General features: G+C 51.4%; 1 protein-coding gene across 2 annotated transcripts in view; it reads left to right on the plus strand.

Annotated features, from left to right (window-relative positions):
* Positions 1-23,432, plus strand: part of LOC140398925 (uncharacterized) — a 373,657-nt gene that overhangs the window by 132,544 nt on the left and 217,681 nt on the right. For both annotated transcript variants that reach the window (XM_072488033.1, XM_072487950.1), the window contains one exon: positions 11,034-13,025. In XM_072488033.1, the coding sequence (XP_072344134.1) occupies positions 11,092-13,025 (1,934 nt within the window). In that variant the 5' untranslated portion in view covers positions 11,034-11,091. The remainder of the gene's footprint in view (positions 1-11,033; positions 13,026-23,432) is intronic.

Raw genomic sequence — 23,432 nt, forward strand, 5'->3', positions numbered from 1 at the left:
CAAAGCAAAAGAGAAAGGCTATAATGTGGCAAAGAGTAGTGGGAAGTCAGAAGATTGGGAAGGCTACAAAAACAAACAGGATAACAAAGAGAGAGATAAGGAAAAAGAGGATCAATTATGAAGGTAGGCTAGCCAGTAACATTAGGAATGATAGTAAAAGTTTCTTTAAATACATTAAAAACAAACGGGAGGCAAAAGTAGACATTGGGCCGCTCCAAAATGACGCTGGTAATCTAGTGATGGGAGACAAGGCAATAGCTGAGGAACTAAATAAGTACTTTGCGTCAGTCTAAGTAGAAGACATGTGTAATATCCCAACAATTCCGGAGAGTCAGGGGGCAGAGTTGAATATGGTGGCCATCACAAAGGAGAAAGTGCTAGAGAAACTAAGAGGTCTAAAAATTGATAAATCTCCGGGCCCAGATGGGCTACATCCTAGAGTTCTAAAGGAGATAGCTGAAGAAATAGTGGAGGCGTTAGTTATGATCTTTCAAAAGTCACTGGAGTCAGGGAAAGTCCCAGAGGATTGGAAAATCGCTGTTGTAACCCCCCTGTTCAAGAAGGGAACAAGGAAAAAGATGGAAAATTATAGGCCAATTAGCCTAACCTCGGTTGTTGGCAAGATTCTAGAATCCATTGTTAAGGATGAGATTTCTAAACTCTTGGAAGTGCAGGGTCGGATTAGGACAGGTCAGCATGGATTTAGTAAGGGGAGGTTGTGCCTGACAAACCTCTTGGAGTTCTTTGAAGAGATAACAAATAGGTTAGACCAAGGAGAGCCAATGGATGTTATCTATCTTGACTTCCAAAAGGCCTTTGATAAGGTGCCTCACGGGAAACTGCTGAGTAAAATAAGAACCCATGGTATTCGAGGCAAGGTACTAACATGGATTGACGATTGGCTGTCAGGCAGAAGGCAGAGAGTTGGGATAAAAGGTTATTTTTCGGAATGGCAACCGGTGACGAGTGGTGTCCCGCAGAGTTCAGTGTTGGGGCCACAGCTGTTCTCTTTATATATTAACGATCTAGATGACGGTACTGGGGGCATTCTGGCTAAGTTTGCCGATGATACAAAGATAGGTGGAGGGGCAAGTAGTATGGAGGAGGTGGGGAGGCTGCAGAAAGATTTAGACAGTTTAGGAGAGTGGTCCAAGAAATGGCCGATGAAATTCAACGTGGGCAAGTGCGAGGTCTTGCACTTTGGAAAAAAGAATAGAGGCATGGACTATTTTCTAAACGGTGACAAAATTCATAATGCTGAAGTGCAAAGGGGCTTGGGAGTCCTAGTCCAGGATTCTCTAAAGGTAAACTTGCAGGTTGAGTCCGTAATTAAGAAAGCAAATGCAATGTTGTCATTTATCTCAAGAGGCTTGGAATATAAAAGCAGGGATGTACTTCTGAAGCTTTATAAAGCATTAGTTAGGCCCCATTTAGAATACTGTGAGCAATTTTGGGCCCCACACCTCAGGAAGGACATACTGGCACTGGAGCGGGTCCAGCGGAGATTCACACGGATGATCCCAGGAATGGTAGGCCTAACATACGATGAACGTCTGAGGATCCTGGGATTATATTCATTGGAGTTTAGGAGGTTGAGGGGAGATCTAATAGAAACTTACAAGATAATGAATGGCTTAGATAGGGTGGACGTAGGGAAGTTGTTTCCATTAGCAGGGGAGACTAGGACCCGGGGGCACAGCCTTTGAATAAAAGGGAGTCACTTTAGAACAGAGATGAGGAGAAATTTCTTCAGCCAGAGAGTGGTGGGTCTGTGGAATTCATTGCCACAGAGGGCGGTGGAGGCTGGGACGTTGAGTGTCTTTAAGACAGAAGTTGATAAATTCTTGTTTTCTCGAGGAATTAAGGGCTAAGGAGAGAGAGCGGGTAAATGGAGTTGAAATGAGCCATGATTGAATGGTGGAGTGGACTCGATGGGCCGAATGGCCTTACTTCCGCTCCTATCTCTTATGGTCTTATGGCCTTATCTCACCAAGGCCATTGAAGAAGCAGGGACGAGGCTTGCAGTGGCGGCCATGGAGGAGTAGGTCGCGCATTCGGCAGCTCCCGGCGACTCGGCGACTCTCAGACCTTTTTCAGGAGTTTCCACAGACTTTTTGGGGCAGATTGGTGAAGCGAACACTGCCAAAAGGATTCCCTCTCGAGACTTCCGGTTGCGGCTACGCGGAGCTAAGTCGCACATTCGGCGGCTCCCGCAAAAACGGACTTTTGGGCTCTTTTCAGGGCCCCCAACGGCACTTTTTCAACGTTTCCCGGTGTGAGAAGGAGTTAATAACAGCTCCTCGTCAGTATATGGCTTTAACTAGGAGCGGGGCGACAGAAAAGGTGGTGGTGGACCCGAAGAAGGGAGGGAAGGACAAAATGGCGGCGGGCGGAGACCAGGCAGCGTGGAGGCAGTGGGCGGAGGAGCAACAGGAGGGTATCCAGGGCTGCCTCAGAGAGATTTAAACGGACCTGTTAGAGCCGATGAAGGCTTCTAGTCATAAGCTGCTGGAGACACAGGCGGCCCAGGGGGTGGCGATCCAAGAGGCTCAACAAAAGATCTCTGACAATGAGGATGAGATCTTAGGCCTGGCGGTCAAGGTGGAGGTGCACGAGGCGCTCCACAAGAAATGGCAGGAGCGGTTCAAGGAGATGGAGAATCGGTCGAGGCGGAAGAATCTGCGGATTCTGGGCCTCCCAGAGGTGCTGGAGGGGCCGGACGTGGGGGCCTATGTGGTCAGCATGTTGAACTCGCTGATGGGAGCGGGGTCCTTCCAGGGGCCCCTGGAGCTGGAAGGGGCCCATAGAGTGTTGGCGAGGAGGCCCAAGGCTAACGAGCCTCCGCGGGCGGTGCTGGTGCGGTTCCATCGGTTCGTCGATCGGGAGTGTGTGCTCAGGTGGGCCAAGAAGGAGAGGAGCAGCAGGTGGGAGAACGCAGAGGTCCGAATATACCAGGACTGGAGTGCGGAGGTGGCGAAGAGGAGGGCCGGGTACAATCGAGTGAAGGCGGTGCTGCACAGGAAGGGGGTGAAGTTTGGCATGTTGCAGCCGGCGCGACTGTGGGTTACCTACAAGGACCGGCACCATTATTTTTAGTCTCCGGAGGAGGCGTGGACTTTTGTTCAGGCCGAGAAGCTGGGGTCGGGATGGGCGATTGGGGACTGCGGTGGATATGTTATGCCTATTTTTGGTCGGGGTGGGGGGCCTTTGCATTGTTTTGGGTTTCTTTTTCTCTGTGTTTTTCTCTTTCGGGTTGGGGAGGGTGGATGGGGCGGGTTGGGCACTGTTTTGGTTGGTGGCGGGGCCTGGTAGGTGGAGAGCGCGGGCTTTTTTCCCGCGCCAAAGACTGGGGGGGCGGGGCCGAGGCGGGGAAGTGAGGATTGTTTCCCGCACTTAGAACGGAGGGGGGAGGGGGAGAGTCTGTGGATGGGGAGCGGGAGAGGAGGGTGTGCCACACAACGGGAGGAGTCGAAGAGGAGGCGGGAGTGCCCGGGGTCAGCAGGAGTCAGCTGACTTGCGGAAGTGCAATGGGGGGGTAAAGCAGCTAGGATGGGTCCTAGACGGTGGGGGGGGGGGGGGGAATCGAGTTGCTGCTGCTAAGGTCAAGGAGGAGCTGGAGCGAGTGGGGGGGGGGGTCGAGACGGGGGTATGTCGCTGTTGAGAATGGGCCGGGTGCGGGCGTTAGGCTAGTTGGCGGGGGAGGGGGCGGGTAGCCCCCTGATCCGGCTGATAACCTGGAATGTAAGGGGACTGAATGGGCCGGTTAAGCGGGCCCGCATGTTCACGCACCTGAAGGGGCTGAAGGCGGATGTGGTTATGCTCCAGGAGACACACCTGAAGGTGGCAGACCAGGTAAGACTGAGGAAAGGGTGGGTAGGTCAGGTGTTTCACTCGGGGCTAGATGCCAAAAATCGAGGGGTGGCGATCTTGGTGGGAAAGAAGGTGTCATTCGAGGCGTCGAGCATTGTGGCAGATAATGGCGGTAGGTACATAATGGTAAGTGGTAAGTTGCAGGGAGAGAGGGTGGTACTGATCAATGTGTATGCTCCGAACTGGGACGATGCGGGTTTTATGCGGCAAATGTTGGGTCGGATCCCAGACTTGGAAGTGGGGGGCCTGATAATGGGGGGGAGACTTTAACACAGTGTTCGATCTGGCACTGGATCGCTCCAGGTCTAGGACGGGTAGGAAGCTGGCGGCGGCTAGAGTGCTGAGGGGATTTATGGACCAAATGGGAGGGGTGGACCCTTGAAGATTTGCAAGGCCGGGGGCTAGGGAATTTTCATTTTTCTCACATGTCCATAAGGCTTATTCTCGAATCGACTTTTTCATTTTGAGTAGGGCGCTGATAGCGAGAGTAGAGAATACCGAGTACTCGGCGATAGCCATTTCGGACCACGCCCCGCATTGGGTGGACTTGGAGATGGGGGAGGAGAGGGACCAGCGCCCGCTGTGGCGCTTGGAGGTGGGGCTGTTGGCGGGCGAGGAGGTGAGCGAGTGGGTCCGAGGAAGTATAGAGAGGTACTTGGAGACCAACGACAACGGGGAGGTCCGAGTGGGGAAGGTATGGGAGGCACTGAAGGCGGTGGTGAGGGGAGAGCTGATCTCCATTAGGGTCCACAAGGAGCAGGGGGAGAGGGAGAGGCTGGTGGGGGAGATGGTGAGGGTAGACAGGAGGTACCCGGAAGTGCCTGAGGAAGGATTGTTGAGGAAGAGGCGCAGCCTCCAGGCCGAATTTGACCTGGTGACCACCAGGAAGGCGGAGGTGCAGTGGAGGAAGGCCCAGGGGGCGGTCTACGCGTATGGGGAAAAGGCAAGCCGGATGCTGGCGCATCAGCTTCGGAAGCGGGACGCAGCTAGGGAGATCGGGGGAGTTAAGGACAGGGGAGGGAGTGTGGTGCGTAGTGGGGTTGGCATCAATGGGGTCTTCAGGGACTTCTACGAGGAATTGTACCGATCCGAGCCCCCACGGGAGGGAGGGATGGGCCGTTTCCTGGACCAATTGAGGTTTCCAAAGGTTGAAGAGGGACTGGTGGCGGGACTGGGGGCCCCGATTGGGCTGGAGGAGCTAATCCAAGGGATAGGAAGCATGCAGGCGGGGAAGGCACCGGGTTGGACGGTTTCCCGGCCGAGTTCTATCAAAAATATATGGATCTGTTGGGCCCGCTGTTAGTTAGGACCTTTAATGAGGCAAGGGAGCGGGGGGGGGGGCTTTACCCCTGACGATGTCCCGGGCACTAATCTCCTTAATCCTGAAGCGGGACAAGGCTCCCCTGCAGTGTGGGTCTTACAGACCGATTTCCTTGCTAAATGTAGATGCCAAGGTGCTGGCGAAGGTCTTAGCCACAAGGATTGAGGACTGTGTGCCGCAGATCATCCATGAAGACCAGACGGGGTTTGTGAAGGGGAGACAGTTGAACGCAAATGTGCGGAGGCCTTTGAACGTTACCATGATGCCGGCGAGGGAGGGGGAGGCGGAGATAGTGGTGGCGATGGACGCTGAGCAAGCCTTCGATAGGGTGGAGTGGGGGTAACTGTGGGAGGTGCTGAAGAGGTTCAGGTATGGGGAGGGGTTTGTCAGGTGGGTTAGGCTGTTGTCTGAGGTCCCGATGGCGAGTGTGGCCACAAATAGGAGGAGGTCCGAGTACTTTCGGATGCACCGAGGGCCGAGACAGGGGTGTCCCCTGTCCCCCCTGCTCTTCGCACTGGCGATTGAACCCCTGGCTATGGCACTGAGAGAGTCGAGGAACTGGAGGGGGTTGGTGCAGGGTGGGGAAGAGCATAGGGTGTTGCTTTATGCGGACAACCTGCTGCTGTATGTGGCGGACCCGGTGGGAGGAATGCCAGAGGTAATGAGGATCCTTAGGGAATTCGGGGACTTTTCGGGGTACAAGCCCAATATGGGGAAGAGCGAGCTGTTCGTAGTTCACCCAGGGGACCAGGAGAGGGGGATTGGCGAGCTCCCACTAAAAAGGGCTGAGAGGAGCTTCAGGTATTTGGGGGTCCAGGTGGCCAGGAGCTGGGGGGCCCTGCATAGGCTTAACTTTACAAGGCTGGTGGAGCAAATGGAGGAGGAGTTCAAGAGGTGGGACGCGTTGCCGCTGTCGTTGGCGGGTAGGGTGCAGTCAATCAAAATGACGGTGCTCCCAAGGTTTTTGTTCCTGTTCCAGTGCCTCCCCGTGTTTATCCCGAAGGCTTTTTTAGGTGGGTTAACAGGAGTATAATGGGGTTTGTGTGGGCACGAGGGACTCCGAGGGTGAGAAGGGTATTCCTGGAGCGGAGTCGAGATAGGGGGGGGGGGGGCTGGCGCTGCCCAACCTCTGTGGGTACTACTGGGCCGCCAATGCGACAATGGTGCGCAAGTGGGTGATGGAGGGGGCTGCATGGAAGAGGCTGGAGATGGCGTCCTGTGTGGGTACGAGTCTGGGGGCGCTGGCAACGGCGCCGCTGCCACTCCCTCCAAGGAGGTATACCACGAGCCCGGTGGTGGTGGCGACCCTCAAAATTTGGGGGCAGTGGAGGCGGCATAGAGGGGAAGTTGGGGCCTTGGCATGGACCCCATTACCGTGGAACCACCGGTTCGCCCCAGGAAGAACAGGTGGAGGGTTTTCGGGATGGCACAGGGCAGGGATACGAAAGTTGGGGAACCTGTTTGTGGACGGGAAGTTTGCGAGCTTGGGTGAGCTGGAGGAGAAGTATGGGCTCCCCCCGGGGAACACTTTCAGGTACTTACAGGTAAGGGCGTTTGCCAGACGGCAGGTGGTGGAATTCCCGCGGCTGCTGCCACACACAGTACAGGACAGGGTGCTCTCGGGGGGGTGGGTGGGTGTGGGGAAGATCTCGGAAACTTACCAGGTGATGCAGGAGGAGGAGGAGGCCTCGGTGGTGGAATTGAAAGGTAAGTGGGAGGAGGAGTTGGGAGAGGAGATCGAAGAGGGGACGTGGGCAGATGTCCTAGGGAGGGTGAACTCTTCCTCTTCGTGCGCGAGGCTTAGCCTCATTCAGTTTAAGGTGCTGCACAGGGCACACATGACCGGGACAAGGATGAGCCGGTTCTTTGGGGGTGAGGACAGGGGTGTTAGGTGCTCAGGGAGCCCAGCGAATCCCAACCATATGTTCTGGGCATGCCCAGCGCTGGAGGAATTTTGGAAGGGCGTAGCGAGGACGGTGTCGGGGGTGGTAGGATCCAGGGTCAAACCGGGCTGGGGGCTCGCAATGTTTGGGGTGGCAGAGGAGCCGGGAGTGCAGGAGGCGAAAGAGGCCGGAATTCTGGCCTTTGCGTCCCTCGTAGCCCGGCGAAGGATTCTCCTTCAGGGGAAAGATGCGAGGCTCCCAAGCGTGGAATCCTGGATCAGCGATATGGCGGGGTTCATTAAATTGGAGAGGGTGAAATTCGCCTTGAGAGGGTCGGTACAAGGGTTCTTTAGGCAGTGGCAACTGTTCTTAGACTTTCTGGCAGAACGATAGACATTGGTCAATGGCAGCAGCAGCTCGGGGGGGGGGGGGGGGGGGTTTACTTTATTTTTGTTTATGTTATTTACACTGGAGGGTCTGAGGGGGTGTATACACCTATTGTGTTACGTCGGGGTGTTAATGTTAATTTATTATTTAGGTACTGGGGGGAGGGGTTTGGGGGGGTTGCTTTTTTAGATTGTGTTTTGTACTTAACCCTGTTGGGTTCTTTTTTCTTTCTCATTTTGTTATTGATATTTTATGAAAACCTTTAATAAAAATTTTTTTTTTAAAAACATAGCCCTTAGGCTGGATCTCCTACAGGACTCCTCCATCTTCACCCACTCATTTCCCCCCCAAAAAAAAATCCCTCCACATTCACCGCCCAATAATAGTGCAGGAGGTTCGGGAGTACCACGCCCCATTTCTGTCTCTGCCTCTTTACCCTCGGCACCTTCCCTGCATATAAACTTCAAAATCATTGTCTCCAAATTCCGGAAAAACCCTTGGGGAGAAAGATCGGGAGGGCCTGGAAAACAAACTGGAACCTTGGCAGCACATTCATTTTCACAACCTGCACCCTCCCTGCCAGTGTCAGGTGTAATCTTTAATGTATCCCATCTCTTAAAATCCCCCCTGATCTCCTCCACCTGAGGAAGGAGCAGTGCTCCGTAAGCTAGTGATTTGATACAAACCTGTTGGACTTTAACCTGGTGTTGTAAGTCTTCTTACTGTGCTCCTCCATCAACATTGCCAAATTCCATCTCTGCATCGTAGTCTATCCCCTCATCACCTAAATCCCCAAATACCTGAACCTTTCCCGAGCTACCTTGTAGGGCAACATCCACAAGTTTGTTCCCCGCCCCACCACATTCACCAGAAACATCTCAATCTTCCCGACATTTAACTTGTACTCTGAGAAGGCCCCAAACCCCTCCAATATTGCATGATCCTGCACATACTCTCCAACAGGTCTGACACAAACAGCAACAGGTCGTCTGTGTATAGCGACACCCAGTGCTCCCTGCTTCCCATCAGGATCCCCCTGCCACTACCCAGAGAAAGCCTCAAACCTCTCCAATATTCCCAAGATCATAAACAAAATCTCCAACGGGTCCGACACAAACAACAACAGATCGTCTGTGTACAGTAACACCCAGTGCTCCCTGCTTCCCGTCACAATCCCCCTGCCACTTCACAGAACCCCTAAGGGCATCGGCAAGGGCTCAATCATGAGTGTGAACAACAACGGCGACAGCGGACACCCCTGCCTTGTTCCTCTGTGCACTCCAAAACTCATCTCATTTGTACATATACTTGCCACGGGGCCACATACAACAGACACACCCACGCGACAAACTTCGGGCCAAACCCAAGCCTACCTCCCCAAGATCTCAAATAAATACCCTCACTTCACCCAATCAAAAGCCTCCTCTGCATCCATAGAGACAATAACCTCCATCACTCACCCCCCCCTGACTGAGTCATAACCACATTTAACAGCCTCCTGATGTTACCAGGGAGCTGCCTGCCACTTTACAAAACCCGTTTGATCCTTAGCGACAACCCCTGGCAAACATCCCTCCATCCTCCCGGCACCAACTTAGCCAGCACTTTCACGTCTGTGTTCAACAACAAAATGGGTCTATCCGATCCCCTGCTTCGGGATTAGCGTGATTGACACCCATGTCAGTGTCTCTGGCAGCTCCCCCTTCTCCAAAGCCTCACTGAACATCCCCAACAAATGCGGTGCCAACTCTACCACAGAAGCCTCATAAAACTCCGCAGGAAAGCCATCTGGCTCTGGAGCCTTCCCCGACTTCATTCCCCTAGTACTGTCACTCACCTCCTTCAGACCCAGTGGCTCCTCCAACACCTGCCTCCTCTCTTCCTCCAACCTTGGAAGCTCCAACCCATCTAAAAACTGTCCCACGTCTCCTTCCTCATCACCTGGTACAGCTCATAATACCCCTGAACTCCTCAGTTATCCTCCCCCAGCTCTGACACTACCTCCCCCTTTTCTGTTTGCACCCTTAGTTGGTGGCCAGCATACAGCTCGCCTTCTCTCGGTATTCATATTGCACCCTCCATAGCTGCCCCACTGCCCTTCCCGTCGTCAACCTATCGAATTGCCCCTGCAACATATTCCTCTCCATCAATAGCTGTTTACTGGGAGCCCCGAGTATCTCCTATCTGCCTCCACTATCTCACCCAGCAACTGTCCATGCTCCTCCCTCCTCCACCTATCCCTGTGCGCCTTGAACGAGATCATCTCCCCTCGAGCCACTGCCTTCAATGTCTCCTAGAACACCTCCTCGTTCTGACTCAGCTCCACGTAATCCGTAATAGTCAACCTCACCTTTTCATAAAACCCCTTATCTGCCAAAAGACCCGAATCCAGCCTCCATCCCAGCCTCTGCACTTCCCCGAGCTAAGCCTCACTTCCAGCCAATGCGTCGCATGATCCAAAATTACGATACCGCATACTCCGCCCCACTACCCCCATCAACACCGCTCGACTCATCACAAAGAAATTGATTCTCGAATACACCTTATACAAGTGTGAGAAGGAGTACCCCCCCCCCCAGATCTTAAACCTTCACGAATCAACCATTCCCATATAGTCCATAAAACCTACCATGCTCAACCTTCCCATTGACTTGGGGATCAACTTGTCCAGGTGCGGGGAGTTAGATTATTGTTTCGAGGAGGTGGGACTTGTGAGGGAGGGAGGCGGTCTTTGCTCTATGTTTATATTTGTATTTGTATGTTTACTGCTATTATTATAAAATTATAAACACCTTAATGTAATGGGTTTTTGTTTAATTAGTATTTAGGGCTGGGGGGAGTTGGGTGTGTTATTGTGGGGGTTTTGCGTGTTTTGGACCCCTCTGTTTAAAATGTTTAAATTATAAATGCCTCAATAAAATATTTTCCAAAAAAAAAATCTCCACTCATAATGAAAATGAAATGAAAATTGCTTATTGTCAATCCCTTCCTTTGCTGGTGAAATCCATCTTTGATGAAGGCCATCAACTGTTCCATGTGGGACCTTCCCACTGGCGATGACCCTTCCCCCTCTGCCATTCTCGCAATTGTTGCAGTGCCACAGGTCCCCTCCAATTCCTTAGCCAGGTCTTTAACTGTTTTTTCCCGGGTCTGGTAACCAGTAGACATGCCAATCTTGGGGAGAACCTCTCCCTCTACTCCTTCTGCTCTACTTTCCTGCTGGAGCTACCCCACTAATGCATATAAAGTGCCCAAACCGATGCCGTCAAGCCGAAGCTGCTCTGTGTGTGACCACTCACTCCATGGCCACCACCGGAAGTCCCATTATTGCCATTTCCTGTTGCCTGAATGAAACTGCCCATGAGTAACTGCACAGTAGATCTGCCAGTACTTAGAAAGCAGTAGCACCAAGGGGCAGCATTACTAAACAGTCATCAATTTTTTAAAAATCCAACAGATACTAGACATAGGCTTGAATTTTTGAATGTCTGTAATGTTTTAAGTAAGGCTAATGACAGCGGCCTCTTTGGAAACAACCATATAAACAATTAATTTTCTCCCTCTTTTTGTAGGATTTTACTCTTCACTTAAGTCATGTAGCATGGTGGATGTCTAAAATAGAAGATTGTCATGGCAACATGGGTGGAAGGGAAGCCAGCCCCAACGTCCAAGAATACCTTGAGTGATGTGGATGATATTGTCAATGAGACAAAATTGCCGTGGACTCGCATAAACACTCTTTCAGGTGTAAGCAATAAAGCCCTTGAACCAACAGCTCCAGTTTCTCCCCATATATTCGATAATGAGGGCAAACTGAATTTGGGCTCAGTAACCAAACCTGGAACCGGACCAAAACCAAGACTTACTCCGAAACCATTTTCTTTGGAGAAGTCACCAGTGCCATACGCATCATTAGGGACCACACAAGCACCTACAGCTTCTAAGCCTATAAGTGTTACTTCTATGTTAACACCATCAGGGAAACATGCTATAGATACAGATGATACAAAAGCAAGATTCAGGGACACAGAGGCAAATCGTGCACCAAGTGGAACTGGGTTGTCAACATCGTCTTCCTTTGCTCAAAAGTCTTCAGTGGGGTCTGGCAGTATCAGTTGGATGAGGGCAGACCATTCTCAGGATGCCGAAACATTGCTCGACTTGCATCCGACACTGAGACAGAGCAATGTGGCAGCTCCTTCTTCAACCACGACCTTGAGTCCTGAAAAATCAACAGAGGGAAAGAGTGCAAATTCTGAAACGAAACCAACTACTGTCATAATTATAGAAACCTCAGTGCAGAAATTAAAATCAAAGAAGTTCAGTGAAGGTCTCAAAGATATTGGGAAAGGCAGGGACAGTTCAGAGGATCCAGAGTTGCGAGGGACGATGCAACCTCTTAAGTTGTCTAAGCCATCCGTTCATTCCAGGAAATACAGCCGGAGTGCCACTCAACGATTTGGGACGCCAGAATCCGCATCATTATCAAAGGCCTCTTCATTGGGATTTTTAGGAAAATTGGACCAGATTATAGAGAAAGATAACGACAAAATAGACCAGGAAAAGGACAGTACTAAAAACCCATCCTCACTCAGGGTCCAATTAAGGAGACCAAGACCATTATCTGCTTGGCTCCCTGGGACCACAGATGACCAGAAATCAGAGTCTCCTTCTGAAATCACCATAAAACATGATGAAAAGCCTTCTGCCCTTGGAAAACCTTGGCTTACAAAGCCCAGGCCTTTATCAATGGACCTTACAGCCAGGTTTGAAGTCTTTGCTCACAAGAGAAATATTCCTCCATCAGAGGACAGTAAAGAAAATGTTCCCATCACTATTAAAGATGTTAATGCTCTGCCCTCCGACACCAGGCATGTTGCAGTAGTTGAACAGAAAGAGTCAGCAGCAGTGGCAGCAAAATGCTCATCCTCAGCTTCCCCAAATGACCATGAAGACGAGACAAATGGTTACTTTTCTGCTGCTAAAAAGACACTTGATGAAAGCCCAAAGATGGATATCAGTGAAAAAAATGGCAGTGCGCTCATATTGTGTGCGAGAGACAATAAAGAGAACACTTCTTCCCCAGAACGAATGATTCTGTGGGAAAATAACACTAAAAACACTAAAATCACTGCTGTTCAAGGGGAAGAAGAAAAGGAAGAAAAAATATTGACTACCTCATTAAGATCTGAAAAAGAGAAAGTGGGAACTGATCGCGGGCAACTCAAGATTTGGACAAATAAGGAGTTGGGTGAAGAATGTTCTGATCTGGATCGAACCTCTGATGTCGAAAACTCTTCTTTGGGCTCTGATGATCAAGGAAATAAAGTTTCTGGTGGGATAATCAAAAGACGCATCTGTCTCCTCCTAGATTCTGCCAGCAGCAATGCAGCAAAAACGGATTGTCCACAGTCTGCCAATGAGACAGAAAAGATTAATGTTCCTGTCAGGCAGCGAATTAAAAGCTTTACTTCAGAAAACAGTGATACCAAGCGGGAACAACTCCTGAGCTCCCAAAGACGATCATTTCAGCCGAGGCCCTTGTCGTCAGATATAACAAAAAGGTTTGTGGAGTTTTGATTCTGGAAGTTTTTGATTTTGAAGTAACTTTTTCTTTAAAAAAACATTTAAAAAGAAAACATCTTTTAGTATTTTATTATCAACATGTATCAAAACAGGTTACAATACATAAACATCCTGGGAAACCTACTTCCCAGCAATGAACTATACAGTCTGTACAAATTGTTTCCTCAGCCCCTCCCCCCGGCGACAAACTGCTCATCGGTCTTCATCGACCTTCCTCCTCTCCTTGAGCTATGGCTTCTCTGAAACACCAAATGTCACCATCAAGGGGTCCAGGTCCACCTCCTCCTCCACTATCCTGGCTAAGACCGCAAACACTCCCGCCCAGAATCTTCCCAATTTTTTTGCAACCCCAAAACACGTGCGCGTGATTTTCTGGCCCCTGCCCACACCTCTCACACTCATCTGCTACCCCCTGAAAGAACCCACTCATTCTTGCCTGAGCCATATGCACCCTGTGCACCACCTTAAACTGTATCAGGCTCATCCTTGCACAAGAGGAGGCCCCAATTGCCCTACGCAGTGCCTCACTCTATACTCCCCAATTGATCTCCCCGCCCAACTCCCCTTCCCATTTCTCCTTGATCTTCACCACCTGCTCACCTCCCTGCTCCCCCAGCCACTTGTATATATCCCCAATTCTTCCCTCCCCTTCCTCATCTGGAAGCAGCAGTCGCTACAGCAGAGTGTATCCCGGCAACCTAGGGAACCCCCTCCATACCTTTCACGCAAAGTCCCTAACCTGCAGATACCTGAACTCACTCCCCTCGGCAGCTCTACCCTCTCCCTTCGCTCCTACAGACTGGCGAACCCTTCCTCCAAATACAGATCCCTCACCTTGGCCAGCCCCACTTCCCTCCACCTCCTGTATACACTATCCATCCCCCCCGGCTCAAACCCATGATTCTCGCACGTTGGCGTTAACACCGACATCCTTTCCACCTTAAAATGCCTCCTCGACTGATTTCATATCTTCACCGTGGACTGCACCACCAGGCTCCCTGAATACCTACTCGGAGCCATTGGCAACGCTGTGGTCATCATTGCCCTCAAACTAGACCCCTTACAGGATTCCTCCCCCATCCTAACCCACTCTCCCCTTTCTCCTTCCCACCATCGCCGCATCTTATCCACATTCGCCGCCCAATAATAATGAAGCAGGTTCGGCAACCCTCCTGCTGCCTCTGCCTCTGTACCAGGGTCCTCCCCACCCTCGGCACCTTCCCCACCCATACAAAGTCCAAAATGATCATGTCCAATTTCCGAAAAAAGGCCTTTGGTATAAAGATTGGGAGAATCTGAAAAATAAAAAAGAACCTCAGCAGAATATTCATTTTCACCACTTGGACCCTCCCCACCAACGTCAACAGCAGTGTATCCCACCTCTTAAGATCCTCCCTGGCTTCCTCCACCAGCTTCGTTAAGTTTCACTTATGGAGCCCCGTCCATTCCCTCGCTACATGAAACCCCAAATACCTAAAGCTATCCCTCGCTACCATAAATGGCATCCCCCACCCCCCAGAATTTGCCCACCATCCCAACTCATTCACTGGGAAAACCTCGCTTTTCCCTACATTCAGTTTGTACCCTGAGAATCCTCCAAACTTCCCCAGCAGGCTCATAGTCCTTCCCATACTCTCCAGCGGATCCGGAACATACAGCAACAGGTCATCGGCAGAGAGCGACAGCCGATGCTCCCTCTGTCCCCTCATAATCTCCTGCCATTCCGTCGATCCCCTGAGAACCATCGCCAATGGCTCTACGGCCAGCGCAAACAGCGGCGGTGACAGCGGGCACCCCTGCCTCGCACCCCGTGTAAGTCAAAGCTTCGTGAACGCGGATTATTCATCCTCGCCTTTGGTGCCACAAACCACAACCCGCCCATGCCACAAATCGCGGCCCAAAACCTTCCCAAAACCTCGAACAATTCCCACCACTCCACCCGATCAAATGCCTTCTCCGCATCTATGGACACCACCACCTCCCATACCAGAGCCCCTGACGGATTCATCACTACATTCAACAGCTTCCTGCCCTTCACGAAGCCTGTTTGATTTTCTGCAAATAATCCCCGGGACACAATCCTCCATCGTCCCTGCCAACAACTCAGCCAATACTTTCACATCTGTGTTCAAGGTGATATGGGCCTATACTCCCACATTCCACCAGGTCCTTCCCCTTTTTCGAGATTAGTGTGATTACTGCCTGCTTCATCGTCTCTGGCAACTCCCCCTTCTCCAGTGCTTTATTCTCCAAGTCCGCCGCACATTTCTTATAAAATTCCACCGGGTACCCATCCGGCCCTGGGGCCGTCCCCGACTTCATACCCCTGATACTATCCAGCACCTTCCTCAGACCCAGGGGCTCCTCCAACACCTGCCTTTTTGCTTCCTCCACTTGGGGAAATTCCAGCTCGTCCAGAAACTGCCCCATGTCCCCCGGGTCCGTCTCGTACAGTCCCTGGTTGTACTCCCTAAACGCCTCATTTATCTTCACCGGTCCTGACACCACATTCCTAGCCCCAGTCCGTATCTACAATATTTCGCTGGACGCAGCCTGCCTCCGCAGCTGGTGCGGCAGCATGCGTCTCATCGTCTCCCCATGCACCCCTTTTGCCCTATGCAGTTTCCTTACCGCCGTCCCCGTTGTCAACCTGTCAAACCGCCCCTGCAACTTTTTCCCCCTCACCAATCCCTCCGCGATGGACACCCTCAAATAGTTCACCTCGACTATCTCGCTCACTAGACGGTCATGTTCCTCCCTCCATTCCCAATCCGCAGGAGCCATAAGCAAAATAATTTCCCCCCAGACCACTGCCTTCGGTGCTTCCCAAAAAATGGCCTCCGACACCTCTCCATTCTGATTCAACTCCACATACTTCTTAATCGGCGTTAGGTTTACTTCTTAAACCTTATCGCAAAATCCTCCATCCGCCAACAACCCCGAATCAAACCTCCAACCCGGCCTCTGCTCCCGTCCCGATCTGAACCGAATCTCCAGCCAATGGAGCGCATGGTCCGAGATAACTAACCCCGCATACTCTGCCCCCTCCACCCCAACCAAAATCTCCTGACTCACTACAAAGTAATCAATCCTCGAAAACACCTTATAGACGTGTGAAAAGACTCCCTTCCACCTGGGTTCTCAAAGTGCCATGGATCCACCATACCCATCCTCTCCATAAATCCCCCACAGCTCCTTTGCCATTCATACCCTATCCTACCAATATGCCTACCTGGGGCTTGGCCTATCCACCCACTGCTCTGGGACCCAGTTAAAATCTCCCCCCATGATCAACTGGTGCATTGCCAAACCCGGGATCACTGCCAGCAACCCCCTCATAAAACCCGCATCATCCCAATTCAGTGCATGCACATTTACTAACACCACCGGCTCCCCTTCCAATACCCCACTCAGAATCACATATCTCCCAACTGAATCCCTCACCTCCTTCGCACTCACAAATCCCATTTCTTTGCTCATTAAAAACATCACTCCCCTCGATATCGAATCAAACCCCGAGTGGAAAACCTGCCCGATCCACCCCTTCCTTAACCTAACCTGGTCCTGCAGAAAGACCCACCCCCGCTTTCAAGCTCCTGAGGTGCACGAACACCCGCGACTTTATAACCTGCCCATTCAGACCCCGGACGTTCCACGCTACCAGCCTTACCGGAGGCTTATGCCTCCAATCTCCTCTACCGTCCGGCATCTTCCCCACTTAATTCCAGCCCCCTTAGTTCCACCCTATACCTAGCCGATCCCAGTTGCTTTTTCCTTAAAAATTGCATCCCCTCACATTCGCTTGTTTGACCATGTGCCGAGCTATTGTTATCGCAAAATGAATATTCAAATTGGTATGCTCGCAACTAGACTATTCCTGTCATGGAGAAACAAGAGCACAGAATGTAATTGCTACAGTTCGCTTATCTCAGCAGGGAACCATCGGGTGTTCAATTAACAATGTGCAAGTATCATTTTTATCAGTTACCACCCCTTTTCATCAATTCTATATCTGAAGGTGACTTAAGATGCATGAATGTGGCCCTTGGGTGACTAAACAATCGTTTACTCAGCCTTTTCTTTAATGGCACAGCTGACAGCAGGACTTTGCTGTATTGGGAAATCCCAGCTGCAAATACTGGCTTTATGGCTGGTGCATTAAGTGTGTCACTGTAGTCACAATGCAACTTTGCTGGTTAAAAAGCAAAAGTGAAAACATATAATAATAATATAATAATCGCTTATTGTCACAAGTAGGCTTCAATGAAGTTACTGTGAAAAGCCCCTAGTCGCCACATTCCGGCACCTGTTCTGGGAGGCTGGAACGGGAATCAAACACGCGCTGCTGGCCTTGTTCTGCATTGCAAGCCAGCTGTTTAGCACACTGTGCTAAACCAGCCCGATTTGGCCATACAGGTCGGTTATCTGTTGTCTCAAACCCTTATGGCCGATTCTGTTTCGAATTTCAAATCATTTTGGAACTGTATATAGGACAGGCCTACTTACATTGCCGTAGACTAAGCCGAGTTTATCTATAGTCTAAAGTTAATAAAATAGCTAGAGAAATAAGATATATGACTGAATAATAAATGCAGGATGTGTGTAATAAGTACAAACCCGTGGCACTATCATTGATGCTGCTTGTAGGAGAGGGTTCGGAGTGTCAGTGTAGTAGGAGAGGGTTCGGAGTGTCAGTGTAGTAGGAGAGGGTTCGGAGTGTCAGTGTAGTAGGAGAGGGTTCGGAGTGTCAGTGTAGTAGGAGAGGGTTCGGAGTGTCAGTGTAGTAGGAGAGGGTTCGGAGTGTCAGTGTAGTAGGAGAGGGTTCGGAGTGTCAGTGTAGTAGGAGAGGGTTCGGAGTGTCAGTGTAGTAGGAGAGGGTTCGGAGTGTCAGTGTAGTAGGAGAGGGTTCGGAGTGTCAGTGTAGTAGGAGAGGGTTCGGAGTGTCAGTGTAGTAGGAGAGGGTTCGGAGTGTCAGTGTAGTAGGAGAGGGTTCGGAGTGTCAGTGTAGTAGGAGAGGGTTCGAAGTGTCAGTGTAGTAGGAGAGGGTTCGGAGTGTCAGTGTAGTAGGAGAGGGTTTGGAGTGTCAGTGTAGTAGGAGAGGGTTCGGAGTGTCAGTGTAGTAGGAGAGGGTTCGAAGTGTCAGTGTAGTAGGAGAGGGTTCGGAGTGTCAGTGTAGTAGGAGAGGGTTCGGAGTGTCAGTGTAGTAGGAGAGGGTTCGGAGTGTCAGTGTAGTAGGAGAGGGTTCGGAGTGTCAGTGTAGTAGGAGAGGGTTCGGAGTGTCAGTGTAGTAGGAGAGGGTTCGGAGTGTCAGTGTAGTAGGAGAGGGTTCGGAGTGTCAGTGTAGTAGGAGAGGGTTCGGAGTGTCAGTGTAGTAGGAGAGGGTTCGGAGTGTCAGTGTAGTAGGAGAGGGTTCGGAGTGTCAGTGTAGTAGGAGAGGGTTCGGAGTGTCAGTGTAGTAGGAGAGGGTTCGGAGTGTCAGTGTAGTAGGAGAGGGTTCGGAGTGTCAGTGTAGTATGAGAGGGTTCGAAGTGTCAGTGTAGTAGGAGAGGGTTCGGAGTGTCAGTGTAGTAGGAGAGGGTTCGGAGTGTCAGTGTAGTAGGAGAGGGTTCGGAGTGTCAGTGTAGTAGGAGAGGGTTCGGAGTGTCAGTGTAGTAGGAGAGGGTTCGGAGTGTCAGTGTAGTAGGAGAGGGTTCGGAGTGTCAGTGTAGTAGGAGAGGGTTCGGAGTGTCAGTGTAGTAGGAGAGGGTTCGGAGTGTCAGTGTAGTAGGAGAGGGTTCGGAGTGTCAGTGTAGTAGGAGAGGGTTCGGAGTGTCAGTGTAGTAGGAGAGGGTTCGGAGTGTCAGTGTAGTAGGAGAGGGTTCGGAGTGTCAGTGTAGTAGGAGAGGGTTCGGAGTGTCAGTGTAGTAGGAGAGGGTTCGGAGTGTCAGTGTAGTAGGAGAGGGTTCGAAGTGTCAGTGTAGTAGGAGAGGGTTCGGAGTGTCAGTGTAGTAGGAGAGGGTTCGGAGTGTCAGTGTAGTAGGAGAGGGTTCGGAGTGTCAGTGTAGTAGGAGAGGGTTCGAAGTGTCAGTGTAGTAGGAGAGGGTTCGGAGTAACAGTGTAGTAGGAGAGGGTTCGGAGTGTCAGTGTAGTAGGAGAGGGTTCGGAGTGTCAGTGTAGTAGGAGAGGGTTCGGAGTGTCAGTGTAGTAGGAGAGGGTTCGAAGTGTCAGTGTAGTAGGAGAGGGTTCGGAGTGTCAGTGTAGTAGGAGAGGGTTCGGAGTGTCAGTGTAGTAGGAGAGGGTTCGGAGTGTCAGTGTAGTAGGAGAGGGTTCGGAGTGTCAGTGTAGTAGGAGAGGGTTCGGAGTGTCAGTGTAGTAGGAGAGGGTTCGGAGTGTCAGTGTAGTAGGAGAGGGTTCGGAGTGTCAGTGTAGTAGGAGAGGGTTCGGAGTGTCAGTGTAGTAGGAGAGGGTTCGGAGTGTCAGTGTAGTAGGAGAGGGTTCGGAGTGTCAGTGTAGTAGGAGAGGGTTCGGAGTGTCAGTGTAGTAGGAGAGGGTTCGGAGTGTCAGTGTAGTAGGAGAGGGTTCGGAGTGTCAGTGTAGTAGGAGAGGGTTCGGAGTGTCAGTGTAGTAGGAGAGGGTTCGGAGTGTCAGTGTAGTAGGAGAGGGTTCGGAGTGTCAGTGTAGTAGGAGAGGGTTCGGAGTGTCAGTATAGTAGGAGAGGGTTCGGAGTGTCAGTGTAGTAGGAGAGGGTTCGGAGTGTCAGTGTAGTAGGAGAGGGTTCGGAGTGTCAGTGTAGTAGGAGAGGGTTCGGAGTGTCAGTGTAGTAGGAGAGGGTTCGGAGTGTCAGTGTAGTAGGAGAGGGTTCGGAGTGTCCGTGTAGTAGGAGAGGGTTCGGAGTGTCAGTGTAGTAGGAGAGGGTTCGGAGTGTCAGTGTAGTAGGAGAGGGTTCGGAGTGTCAGTGTAGTAGGAGAGGGTTCGGAGTGTCAGTGTAGTAGGAGAGGGTTCGGAGTGTCAGTGTAGTAGGAGAGGGTTCGGCGTGTCAGTGTAGTAGGAGAGGGTTCGGCGTGTCAGTGTAGTAGGAGAGGGTTCGGAGTGTCAGTGTAGTAGGAGAGGGTTCGGAGTGTCAGTGTAGTAGGAGAGGGTTCGGAGTGTCAGTGTAGTAGGAGAGGGTTCGGAGTGTCAGTGTAGTAGGAGAGGGTTCGGAGTGTCAGTGTAGTAGGAGAGGGTTCGAAGTGTCAGTGTAGTAGGAGAGGGTTCGGAGTGTCAGTGTAGTAGGAGAGGGTTCGGAGTGTCAGTGTAGTAGGAGAGGGTTCGGAGTGTCAGTGTAGTAGGAGAGGGTTCGGAGTGTCAGTGTAGTAGGAGAGGGTTCGGAGTGTCAGTGTAGTAGGAGAGGGTTCGGAGTGTCAGTGTAGTAGGAGAGGGTTCGGAGTGTCAGTGTAGTAGGAGAGGGTTCGGAGTGTCAGTGTAGTAGGAGAGGGTTCGGAGTGTCAGTGTAGTAGGAGAGGGTTCGGAGTGTCAGTGTAGTAGGAGAGGGTTCGGAGTGTCAGTGTAGTAGGAGAGGGTTCGGAGTGTCCGTGTAGTAGGAGAGTGTTCGGAGTGTCAGTGTAGTAGGAGAGGGTTCGGAGTGTCAGTGTAGTAGGAGAGGGTTCGGAGTGTCAGTGTAGTAGGAGAGGGTTCGGAGTGTCAGTGTAGTAGGAGAGGGTTCGGAGTGTCAGTGTAGTAGGAGAGGGTTCGGAGTGTCAGTGTAGTAGGAGAGGGTTCGAAGTGTCAGTGTAGTAGGAGAGGGTTCGGCGTGTCAGTGTAGTAGGAGAGGGTTCGGCGTGTCAGTGTAGTAGGAGAGGGTTCGGCGTGTCAGTGTAGTAGGAGAGGGTTCGGAGTGTCAGTGTAGTAGGAGAGGGTTCGGAGTGTCAGTGTAGTAGGAGAGGGTTCGGAGTGTCAGTGTAGTAGGAGAGGGTTCGGAGTGTCAGTGTAGTAGGAGAGGGTTCGGAGTGTCAGTGTAGTAGGAGAGGGTTCGGAGTGTCAGTGTAGTAGGAGAGGGTTCGAAGTGTCCGTGTAGTAGGAGAGGGTTTGGAGTGTCAGTGTAGTAGGAGAGGGTTCGGAGTGTCAGTGTAGTAGGAGAGGGTTCGGAGTGTCAGTGTAGTAGGAGAGGGTTCGGAGTGTCAGTGTAGTAGGAGAGGGTTCGGAGTGTCAGTGTAGTAGGAGAGGGTTCGGAGTGTCAGTGTAGTAGGAGAGGGTTCGGAGTGTCAGTGTAGTAGGAGAGTGTTCGGAGTGTCAGTGTAGTAGGAGAGGGTTTGGAGTGTCAGTGTAGTAGGAGAGGGTTCGAAGTGTCCGTGTAGTAGGAGAGGGTTTGGAGTGTCAGTGTAGTAGGAGAGGGTTCGGAGTGTCAGTGTAGTAGGAGAGGGTTCGGAGTGTCAGTGTAGTAGGAGAGGGTTCGGAGTGTCAGTGTACTCTGCTGGCAGGTGTTATTGAGTAGTTCTTCCAGTTTTATCTGCGATGTGGAGATGCCGGCGTTGGACTGGGGTGAGCACAGTAAGAAGTCTTACAACACCAGGTTAAAGTCCAACAGGTTTGCTTCAAACACTAGCTTTCGGAGCACTGCTCCTTCCTCAGGCAGTTTTATCTGCCTCAGCACATTGGCTTTTGTTTTATAAGCTTGTCGTATGACGACTTCCCACGCCAAAGGTCGGGTGTAGTCCGTGAGGGTTGTGTTGGCTCGGGTTGGGACATCTAGGGACATCCCGACAATGCAGAAGGTGGCCATTTGGCCCATCAAGTCTGTATCAACCCTCTGAAAGAGCACCCTACATAGGCCCACTCCTCCACTCCATGACCATGGACCACTGCACCTGCACATCTTTGGATACTTAAGGGGAAATTTAGTGTGGCCAATCCATCTAACCTGCACATCTTTGTGACTGTGGGAGGAAACCGGAGCAACCGGAGGAAACCCACGCATTCACGGGGAGAACATGAAAACTCCACATAGGCAGTGACCCGAGGTTAGAATTGAACCCGACTCCCTTGCGCTGCGTTGCAGCAGTGCTAACCACTGTGCCGCCATGCCGCCCATTGTGCACTCAAGGTCAGGTGCGGTCAGGGATTTTCTATGCTAAAGGTTCGGTGTAGTCAGTGAGGTTGGTGTCGGCTCAAGTCAGGGACATCATGAACTAAAGGACAGGTGCTGTTCTTGCGGTTCATGTCCGCTTGGGTGAGGGACATCCCACGCTAAACTCTGGTGTAGTCAGTGAGGTTTATGTCAGCTCAGGGACTGGCGCACTCGAGATCTGGTGAGGTAGACCCCGTTTGTGTCAGCTCTGATCAGGGACTTGCACACTCGAGGTCTGGTCAGGTTGCCGAGGGTTGTGTCGATTCAGGTCAGGGATTTCCTGCGCTAAAGGTCGGGTGTAGTCAGCGGGGTTCTTGTGGGCTTGGGTCAGGGACATCATGCGTAAAGGTCAGGTGTGGTCAGCATAGATTGTGTTGGCTTGGGTCAGGGACATCATGCACTTAAGGTCGGGTGTGATCAGTGAGATTGGTGTTGGCTCACGTCAGGGACATGATGCATTAAAGGTCGGGTGTGGTCAGTGAGGTTGGTGTTGGCCCAGGTCAGGGCCTTTCCCTGCTGAAGGTCAGGTGTAGTCAGCAAGGTTCATGTCCACTTGGGTCAGGGACTTCCCACACTAAACTCTGGTATGGTCAGCGAGGTTCATGTCGACTCAGATCAGGGACTTGCGCACTCTAGGTTTATTGAGGTTGGCGAGGTTCGTGTCAGTTCAGGTCAGGAACATGCGCACTCGAAATCTGGTGAGGCTGGCGAGGTTCCTGTCGACTCAGGTCAGGGACTTTCTGCGCTAAAGTTTGGGTGTGGTCAGTGAGGTTTGTGCCGGTTCTGGCCAGGGACGCTTGTGCTAAAGGCCATGTGCAGTCAGTAAGGTTCATATTGGCTCAGGTCAGGAACCTACCACACTGGAGGTTTGGTGTGGTCGGTGTGGGTTGTGTTGGCTCGGGTCAGGGACTTCTTGTGCTAAAGTTCAGTTATGGTCAGTGAGGTTCGTGTTGGCTCAGGTCAAGGACTACCTGTGCTATAGGTTGGGTACGGCCAGCGAGGGTTGTGTTGGCTCGGGTCAGGGATTTCCTGTGTTAAAGCTCGGGTTCGTGTTGCCTTGGTCGGGGACTTCCCATGCTTCAAGGTCAGTGAGGTTCAAAAAGAGTGTGGTTTTGGGATGTGTTTGCTTTTGGATTTATGGATAAAGGATTCCCAAACTGTAATAAGACAGACAAACCAAAATATCTGATCCAGATTAATGAGAACCTTTTTCAACATTTCTGAATTAGTGATTTTTCAGTCATCAATTAAAGATGATCCATTATGTTCTATATTGTGAATGGCTGTTTTCTCGAGGGTAAAT

Source organism: Scyliorhinus torazame, chromosome 1, assembly GCF_047496885.1.
Source record: "Scyliorhinus torazame isolate Kashiwa2021f chromosome 1, sScyTor2.1, whole genome shotgun sequence".
Taxonomy (NCBI): Eukaryota; Metazoa; Chordata; class Chondrichthyes; order Carcharhiniformes; family Scyliorhinidae; genus Scyliorhinus; species Scyliorhinus torazame.